At 38.1% G+C, this 10,474-nt stretch overlaps 1 protein-coding gene across 1 annotated transcript in view; it reads right to left on the bottom strand.

Annotated features, from left to right (window-relative positions):
• LAMA1 (laminin subunit alpha 1) overlaps positions 1 to 10,474 on the bottom strand; it is a 154,614-nt gene that overhangs the window by 40,703 nt on the left and 103,437 nt on the right. The window contains 9 exon segments of the mRNA XM_023534189.1: positions 347 to 510; positions 637 to 753; positions 935 to 1,145; positions 2,116 to 2,278; positions 3,682 to 3,793; positions 5,392 to 5,481; positions 7,323 to 7,465; positions 8,278 to 8,471; positions 8,814 to 8,900. Of these exon segments, the coding sequence (XP_023389957.1) occupies positions 347 to 510; positions 637 to 753; positions 935 to 1,145; positions 2,116 to 2,278; positions 3,682 to 3,793; positions 5,392 to 5,481; positions 7,323 to 7,465; positions 8,278 to 8,471; positions 8,814 to 8,900 (1,281 nt within the window).

Below are 10,474 nucleotides of genomic sequence, written 5' to 3'. Positions count from 1 at the left end.
CAGGCTCCAAAAAGATAGATATGTAAAGAAGTTAATATCCTCCTTCTGTCCACATGCAACCTGACAAAGCCCTGTGCACTTTGCAGATGCTTAACGAGGCCTTGATGGCTTGATATTTAGTATAATATTAGCTTTAATGTCTATCTGGTTCAGTTTGTATTTCTCTATCATACCTTTATACCAATGGTCAACTATGTTATCAGATGTGGGAGGAAATCCTCTTTATCATGTAAATAAAACAGGATCCTTATTTTAAGACAAAAGAAGAGTGACTCCAAATAGCCATCCTTATTCTCTCTGATCAATGGATCACAACCTCTGGAATCCCTGCAAAATGTGGTCTCACCTGTCCAAAGCACCTGCTAGTCTCAGGAGCTCAGCCGCATGATCCTCAGCTCTGTAGACAAGGTCAAGTGCTCTTCTTTTGGACATCTGCATGACCAGATCATCCACGTGGTGCCTGATTTTGGCAGTCCATAAAAGTAGCTCATCCCGGTGACGCTCTAACTGCTGCATAGAGAAATCAATACCGTGAATATATGTGCATCTATTTAATAATGTGTGAGTGCACAGATATATGAGGTGTATGAAGGTTCTTTGGAAATTGTATTGTGGCTGTGCTGAGCTGTAACTTACTGCTAGAGCATTTCGTGTAGTCTTTGCACGTGCAGTGGCAGTATCTAGCAATCCTCTTCCTTTGGCGATTAGTGTTGAGGTCGAGTTTTGTTTTTCTTGAACACGCAGCTTTTTACCCTATAGCAAGAATTACCTTTAAGGGTGCCTCATAAAGCAAGTCAGCTTCTTAACGTTGGTACCTGATGCTATGTGCTGAGGTTAGTCCTGGGGCTCATTTTTTAAGAAGCTAAAAATAGTATTATTTACATCGGAGATTTGGTGACCAGTTTTAACTGAGGAGAGAGCTATAAAGACTTACAGTGAACTCTCGCAGGTTGGCATTGACAATGAGCAGCAGGCGGTTGCTTTCCTTGGTCTTTGACTCTGCCTCCCTCATGAGGTCTTCTGCTGCCTGCAGTTCACTGTTGTGTTTTGAAAGGAGGCTACTTGCTGCTTCTTTTATTATCTTCAACTCTTCCTGTGGCTTCTGGTAATTTTTCTGAATTTGAGACAATAAATCTTCAGCAGCCCTGATAAATATAGATGGTTCACGTAATAAGTAAATGAACAACAAAGCTCCTATCATTGAAATGATAACAGAAGGAATTTTTACATATCTATACCTAGTTTCATGGTGTGCAGTAAAAGGTAACTACAGTGGGCCAGAGACGGCTGTCCTTTAGAAAATAATTTGAAAACGCAACTCAGGAAGCTTCAAAGTGGAAATTCTTTGGCTAAATGATTTTAATTTTTAATGTCTACCCTAACAGGGTAATAATGTGGAATATAGATAAAGATTTTTGTCCAAGATGTCCTTACAACATTATTTAAAATAGCAAAACAGATTAAAATAGTTTACATATCACACTATAGAGAATGAAGTGTTGATGGTATATGGTGTAACTATTTAAATCAGTACGTTTGATTATAACCTGGAAGAAAGATGGCTTGTGCTGTACTACATCACGTAATAATTGTGTGAAAACACTAAGAAAAAAGCCTGAATATAAATTACAAGTTTCTCGTGACCACGTCTGACAATTCTTTGTTATTTGTTGCTTCACATTGTGCTTTTTAATGAAGGTTTGCATAACGAAGCTAAATTATTCTGGCATAATGTCAATCTGTCTTAGAGTTTGCAGCATATGTATTAGACATTGACTATTTTTCTTCCAGGAACATTTATTGCATTATACTTCATCTTTTATAAATACAGTATCATGAGGTTCTTTTGTCTGTGCTAGGTGGAAATATTGTTCTAGAGACAGAGAAAAACAAAACCTATGGCATAATGGCACAAAGAGATATTGGCATTGATTACCCTTTTCTCTGTTTGGAGGAGCTGGCACCCATCTCTTGACAATAGGCCTCCCGTCTTTTCTTAAGACATCCTGCCCCCAGTGAGAGCTTTCCTTCTTTCCCTTCCTTCCCTCTCAGCACTGAAGCTCCTACCTCCAATTGGCTGTGCCATGAATGATGTAATCGTATCTAGGGACTTACTTGAGTTCAAGGGTGGCATTTTGGTGCAATTGCATGAAATTCTTTTTCTGTATGGCTTCCAGCAAAGATGTAATGTTCTTTTGCATATTCTGAAGAGTAGAACTGGATAGGTGGAAATCTTCATCCAAGGTCTGATTTAGAGTTGTTGCCTTTTCAATAATTTCTATGGAGAAAGCTCATCAATCATTTAACAAGCCTCTCAAAAGTGGATAGTACTAAAATGGAAAAACTTAGAACCTTCTTCAGTGACATCTGCTATGTTCCCTAAACTGGTTGAAACTCCAGGCTAGACCAGGTCAGCCTTTATATTCCAATGCACTCTGGATGTCCCTGATCAAAACACTTGGGATTACTGGTTTATCTAGTGTTGGTCTTCCCCAGTACCCATAAACTCCGTAAGGACAGGGGCTGCAACCATCACGTATGTTTCCCTCAGCATTTCCCGCACTTGGCATACATATTTGCACATAGAAGCTGCTCGATAAATATTTACTGTATAAATGAACCAATAATATTTGATACCACCCTTTTTATTAAACAAACATATTATTCGTTCTAATAATTTCCTTATTTTTGCCCTATAAAGTCTGATTTGGATTCTGTATTCTTTATGCGCTTACACTGTAATCCAAAAAGAAAAGCAAGAATATGTTTCTGGTAGCTAGAAAACTGAAAATAGCCAGATCAGATGGGACATCCCAATTGAATAATGATGGAATTTAATATTGTGGATACACTTTGGGACTACATTGAAACCCCAAATCTTGTCAGCTCCTACTGTGGGCCAAGTGATGATGTCAAGAGGTTAGCTCAGCTTCTCCGTGGTATTGCTGCCTTGGCATCCATTTTGTTTGGCCAACAGCCCTCTAGTGAACTTAAACTGACACTCGCACCCTCGTACATGCACATGCCCTAGACAGCAGCCAGCAGAGTCAGAAGCAAATGTAAGTTCCTGTCATGACAGCCCTTGCGATCAAGTCTCCCTGCCTTCCCCTTGTGTGCCCCTTCGATAAGACCCCTCCCCATGGAGCTTACCAAAACTCTGCTTTTTTGGTCTGGATTGTCCAATCTCATCATAACTCAGGAACCCTTCAGCACTTCACCCCAAGACCGTAATAAAGGCAAGTACCCCAGGTCACGTCTCTCTCTCTCTTAGCCTGCACACTGCCTCGACTTCTCCATGTGGACCCTTGAGGCATGCTGGGTACTTCCTCTTAGACCCGAGAGTAATAGACTTCTATATTTCATTTTCTCTTGCTGTCTGTTTTTGGACCTTGGCTCATCATCCAGCACCCTGTGTTCCTCTTAATAAGTGTTAATTTGACAAATTCACAACAGATGAGGAGGCACCATATCTACTTGATATTTAGGACTTAAGTATAAGGCATAATACGTATAATAAAAAAGGAAACATGCATTTTTAAAAAGATAAAACTCTCAATGAAAAACTATGGCTCTAGCAGTCCAGTGTGAATCACACACATCTATCTATACATTTAATAGAGCAAATGAAACTATTCCTTCCAAATAAGCACAGACTCCCAAACTAGGCACTGACCACACTACCTTGAATGCTTATCTTCAGCTTTTCAGTAAATGTCATGAGGTCTTGACTCTTGCTGAGGATTCTTTCAGTCGCCCTGGTCACATGCTGGCTACTTGTTAAAACTCTGGTGAGCTAATAGAAAATAATGGTTTCAGGTGAGTTTGAGTTTGAATAATATGGAAGCTTCAGTGTTTCAGTTGTCTCCTTTAGATAACAAAACATATTCCAGAATATACAGTAAAGATGTCCACTACCATGTAAGCCAAGGTTAATATGTCAGGATCAGAAATTGATTAAGTGCTTAAAGAAATAATTTACTGTGTGAGAAAACATGGCATATTTTTTAAAGCAGCCTAATTGGCTATCAAACCATAGAATCTCCCAATGTCTCAAATGTGAAGCCTTATATTCTCTTTAGGACCCAAGTATACAGAATACAGAAAGAAAAATCTTACTAATTTGTACTGGCCATGAGAACTTAGTCAAGGAGTTAAGAACATGGAATCAGGCAAACTGGGTCTTAGGCCCAATCTTGCCAAGCTGGAGACCTAGTACATAACATCTTCTAGCCTCATCAATAACATGGGATAAGAATCACACCTCACTTAAGACTTATGGAACTTTATGAAGATGAAATTCAATGATGTTTATAAAGCTGGCAGCCCAGGGGCTGAGAGTAGCTGCCTTCAGCTGTAGCTTTCATTAAGAATGTTATAATTTGTAAAAGGAAAGGTTGTTTGCAATTTCCAGGAATGTAAAGTAGCTCAGCCTGGGTCTAAAAGTGTTGTCTAGTCAAAATCCAAAGAGAATCTTCTCTAATGGATAGAGAGAATTTATTTCGATCAGCCTATCAAATGTCAGCTCGCTGAGGTACTTAAAGCCCATGAAAACCCTTAAACTCTTCTCAAATCATCATTAATCCTAAATGAACAGGAGGCAAGCTAATACTTTTTTTAGGGTGCATGATTGTGTGTGTGTGTGGATGTTGAGAGATAGAGAGTAGATACATATATATAGATACACTATCATATACATATCTAAGTATACACAGGAATATATATGTACATATATATATTACACACATATGAAATTCATAAGTGAAAATTATAAATTTGACAATAGGCCTCCCTTACTATCTGTGAATGGGAGATTTTTGTGGGGGATGGGCCACTAAAAACCATTCATCAGACATAGGATAAACAGAATAATTACCTGCTGGCATCAAAATGAGCTCACTTGCCATTCAAAGTCTGCAAATCTGAAGCGAGCAGCCTGAATGTTGCACAGACACCGCACATTGAGTTCTGGGTCATGCTGGCTCTGCCCAGTGTGTTGCAGCACACGGTCCTGGCGTTTGGTGGCATGCCTCTGAGCACTCATGCTCACCATATGCTCAGTTATGCAGTGAATTTAGGAAAAGGAAGAAACCACAGGGATCTTTTCCTCCCACCCCACCCCCTTGGTTCACAGGAGAAAATGATGGTTGAATGGCAAGGTGATTGCCCAACTCTTCCTTCAGCAGAGGTGACGACAGAAATGAAGTCAGGAGCCTTTTCCCATGAAAGCATAGAAACTAGCCAGGTTGAGACCAACTTGATTACAAGGTACCTGTAATACAGCTCCTGAGAGGAGGGGGCTGCCCTGACCTAATCAGAACCTTTGAGACACTCCTATAGGGCAACTGCTCACAAGCGCTGGGTGGGACGGGGCTCTGTATGTGAAGAATTTACCTCCCTTTGTAGATCGTCTGTTTGATTGGCAACATCTTCAAGTTGACTTTTTGCCAGTTCCTTTTGTGTATTTTCTTTTAATAAAGATTCCTTTTAAAAAATGAATGAAACAAATTACAATGCCTCAAAATCAATTTTTGGATTCATAACTAAAAATCACTTGTTATTACCTACTTTGTTCACAGAAAGAATTTCTTCTTTTCCTTGAAATTACATTAAAAAATAACATAGATCACATTTACTTAAGTTTTGGTTAAAGCAACATGTTTCTATACTGCCATCTTTTGTATTACATTTCCTATGTAAACATGAATTTAAAGTCTGCTGTGTTGTACAGAATCTGACGCTGTTGAAATTCTTGGATAAGTCTGGCTTAATTTCAATATCTGAGTTACATAAATCTTAACTATACTTGCTAACACCTTTAAAAAACTTAAAAAAGCTTACTAGGCTAAAATACAAAAGTATCAAGTAAAAAAGTCTTTATAATCACTAATAATTAATTGCTTAATTTATGCTAAACTTAGATTTTTACTTGCATGATTGTATTTAAACCTTATAGCATCCCTATGAAGTGGCTATATTATTATTCAGGGTTCGTGGGGGGAGTTAAGTGACTTGTCAAAGGTCTATGTGTAGGTAAATAATGAAAACAATGAAAAATTAAGAGTTTACATTCTTAACCTCCTACATACTTTATATAAACATAAAAAAATACTTAAAGAAATTTATTAGTGGTTTAAATGAGAGCAAATCATTCAAAAATACTTTTAAAAATTTATCTCACTTCATAAATTTAAAATAGAGTTATATCCCTGGTCCAAACTGACAGGAAAGAAATTTATTGATTGTGTTTATAGCGAGTGGAAAAGTAATTTTGTTCTTTCCTGTTTTTTTTTTTTTTGAGAAATTAGTTTTGAAAATTTGTTCTCATCTTTCAAAAACAGTTTTTTTTCCATTTGAGGAAAAATAATATAAAAATATCTCTTAGAGTTCCCTAACCTTTCTTTACTGACATTACGTCTATAGAGAAAAGACCACTGTAAACATGAATGGACTGCTGAAGCAGCTCGATTCCAACACACACACACCCACACCCACACCCACACACACCCATGCGCACACACACACACACACACACACACTCACACACACATACACAGGCACACAGGCACACCGGTAGGCCTACTGAAATGTTTAGTCTAAGAAAAGTTTTTATCTAAAAATGGTGTTCAAGAATGACTATTGTTTTTTTTATTACTCCACAACACAGTGAATTAATTATCTCAAATTCTAATGTATAAGTTTTAAGCAAAATTAATAATCACATTTTTTCTAATTAGCATTAAAAATGCTAGAGTAGAATGCTGTCCAATAAGTCAATTTCTTATCTTCCCACCTTTTTTTTCAGACCAAGATACTATTTGACTAAACATAAAACTGTAATTTATCCCCAAAAGTTTCTATATAATCTTTCATGTTGGAGAAATTTTGTGCCCTGAACTCTAATTGAGAATAATACATTTATAGAAAATAGTTGATTTTTATCATATTCCAACATTAAAGAAGATACCACCCAGATTTTTTTCCTGTGTTTATTAGGACAGCTATTTTCAAATATACAAAGGTTTGTTATAAAGAAGAGCAAGTCAACTTTGCCTTATTCCAAAAGACAGAAGAAGGGCCGTGGGGACAGAATTTATAAAAAGATGTCTAATGAACAACTCTTAAACAATTAGAGCTGTTCCGCAGTAAAACAAGTTAATGTTGGATGCTGTGTTCCCTGGTTATGTTCAAGGGACTGCTGAACACCTCCCAGTGGTGGGCACTGGAAACAAGAAGAGGTGGGAAGACAGACAGAATGACCCTTACCTTCTACTATATCTCTCGATGACACAGTTTCTATCCATTTCTGTATTCCCGGTACCTACCTGGAGGTACTTAGTTGTATTTTCCAGGTTCGACAAAATTCCATATGGGGTAGGGATAACGCCCGTGAGGTTCACAGAAAGAATGGTATTGCCAATATTGTCTAAGTCATTCAGCAGTACGCCTACACATTCACCATCACAAGCTAAAGAAAAAGAAAGTTAAAAGTAATGCAAAACGGTCTGCACATTTTCCCATGAGTGTGCATAAGCCATTTTGTAAGAATAACACAAAATCATAATATGGCAGAGTGTACTACAAGGCTTCCAGGAACTGTCAGATCTCAGTGGGAGGTAAGCAGGAAGCACTAAGTTCCTGTTCTTAGATGATGACGCTGAGCAAGTCAGATAACTGACTTCTCTGGGGGCCACACAGAAAAGAATAACTGATCTCAGAGAGGATTCCAGGTCTGGCGCACGTTATGTTACACAGCTCCGACCTTTGCAGTACATTTGATCGTCTCTGGACCGATGGCAATGAATTCCAAATGTGTTTGCTTGCAGAGCCTCTTCTGTCATTTCCTCAGATAGTTTGCAGACACACTCTCACCTTCGGCAAGTACAAATGAAGGAGACCGAGGAAAATAATGGGCGTGTTTTTGCTTATAACAAACACATAAACTAAAGCAAAATGGCTCTCGAATGCCATGATCCTGACATTACTTCCTCCCTAACTTCTCCCATAAACCACTGAGAAGACACCCCAAGATGACTATTTCATGTAGTTGCTATTAAAATAAATCAGAACTGGAAAAAAAAAATCCACAACAGCCAAGAGCTAAAGCCTCAACTCCAAACACACTATGAAAAATTCAGTTTGGCAGATACAAAGGCAATTTATGCTTAGTTAAAATAAAATAGAACTTTGTCTATCCTGCTGATGCCATAGGGCACCGTAACAAGAGAACATTTGTAAGGAGAAACCATCTTCAAACATTTAGAGAAGAAAAATACCCACAAATACAATTGCTCTCCACCAGAATGTGCCTGGGTTCACATTCCTCGCATCGGAGCCCCGCGGCCCCTGGTCTGCAGACACACTGTCCAGACCTGCGGTCACAGTCACCATGAACAGAGCCTCGCGGGCTGCAGTCACACCTCTGGCAAGTGCCACCTGGCACTCGAGGGTTCCCATGATAGCCTGAGGAGCACCTACAGAAAGGAAGATATGCTGGTAGAGACAGTAGTATCAACACCGGTAAGTTAATATATGAACCGGCTTTTGTCCCTAGGACAATAATCATTTCTGCCAAACGAAATGCAAAGAACACAGGCCCATTTACCTCATTCTACATTTAATTTTCTAAAGGGAGGATGAAATGGTCACAGAAAGTGTATTTATTTATCTTAACGCATAGTACATTTTGTTTTGTAATATCAGTCATGCACGACCGAATTGATTAATGACTCCCGAAGCACTTTAGCAAATATGGCCTATAATGTAAAATAAGCAGATGTGCCCTGTGGTTTCCATGTGATAACTCCACAACGTACCTCTCACAATATTGCCCTTCATAGCCCAGAAGACAGGCATCGCAGCGGAAATCATGATCACCTTCCAAGACACACGTGGGACTAAAACTGGAGGAAAAAAATTTTTTTGAATTTTCAGATATACAACTTCAACTCTTTCTGGGTACACTCGTTCATTACTCTTAGGGTACACGATATTGTAAGAAAAGTTAAGTGATTACATTGGACAGTTAGATGAGGTTTTTAGGGTTATTGGGCAAAAAGAAGGAAAATAAACATGTTATTAATACAAATGTGTGCATCTCTTGTATCCAGAAGACATTCATTAGACACCTTCTAGTGACAACCACCAGTGCTGAGAGGAGGAAGACCCCTCTTACAGGTTACAACTAATTAGTCACCAAACAAGACAGCTCCCCTGGTGAATGGGTCTTGTTCTGAGATTTAAGAGAAGGATTACCTGACTTATTATATGAAAAGGTGATTAAAGAGAGCTGTACATGACTATGAGCAAGTAGGAAAACCAGCAGGGAGAAGAGAGCTGGACAGATGCTGGTGAATATAATGGACTATAAAGAAAGTCAAGCAGGAAAAGGTGAAGGGAAGAAAAGCAGAGTGAGGGTGAAATTTGAAAATAAATGGACCTTAAAGGCAGGGAGTCATGTGAAGGGCCATTAGAAGCAAAATGATAAAGCCACTGAAAGTCTAATATCCACTCACATGTTGATCCCCCTGACTAATGGACTTCCTTTCTTTTCAACAACCTCTGTGTCCACGCTTTTAAATTACCAATGTACCATGCACCATCTAGAGGCTCAGTTGGGTACTGCAAACCATTGGAGAAAAAAACAACCACTGGAATAGTCTGGTTTTCTTAGCCAATAAGAGAAGTTTCCAGAATGAGTCACAGATTTCTCTTATCAGCCTCACTTCACTTCTTTTTTTCCTACTTAAATACTAAAGAGACCAACATCAGTGGAATCACAAAAAATGTAGAAAATAAACCACATTTTTTAGGGACCCGCAGATGCATAGCACACATAGAATGTTCACACCTTCACAGTGTCTTCCTATTAGTGTAACTTTTAACTTATCAGCGTGGGTTCAGAGGATGGTTAGAACCTTTTTTTAGCAAAAAAAGTAAAATATTTGAACACTACAGAAATATGCAAAGTAGAATGGTGAAATATTCTTCGAAACATTTCTCTGAGCACATACAGCCATGGAGCTAAGAATACGGATATACATGTGAATAAGAATTTTTTCCAAAGTGGCATCACATTATATATTTGATTATGTAATTAAACTGGCCATTTCTCCAATTCTGTACATATAGATATACCTTATTCTTTTCTCAGGTTTTGTATAATATTTCATACTAGGTATGTACCACAATGTGCATAATAATCCCCTGTAGGTAGATATTCAATAGCTCCCTAATTTCTCATGAGTACAAGCAATGCTAAAATATATCCATCTTTATACACATATATAAGTATTTCTATAGCTTAGATTACAGAAGTAGAATTGATGAGTCAAAATCTACATACAGATTTAAATACAAAAAATTAAATAATAGTAACAATAAATTTTAGAATGTTTGATAGTTTACAAGGAAAATCTACCCTGTCCCTCTCATTTGGTACTCAACCGTCAAGCATCACTTACTTGGAAACAGTAAA

This window comes from Pteropus vampyrus, unplaced genomic scaffold (genome assembly GCF_000151845.1).
Source record: "Pteropus vampyrus isolate Shadow unplaced genomic scaffold, Pvam_2.0 Scaffold122, whole genome shotgun sequence".
NCBI lineage: Eukaryota > Metazoa > Chordata > Mammalia > Chiroptera > Pteropodidae > Pteropus > Pteropus vampyrus.
The sequence above is the reverse complement of the archived record's forward strand: the minus strand, read 5'-3'. Positions and strand labels throughout refer to the sequence as shown.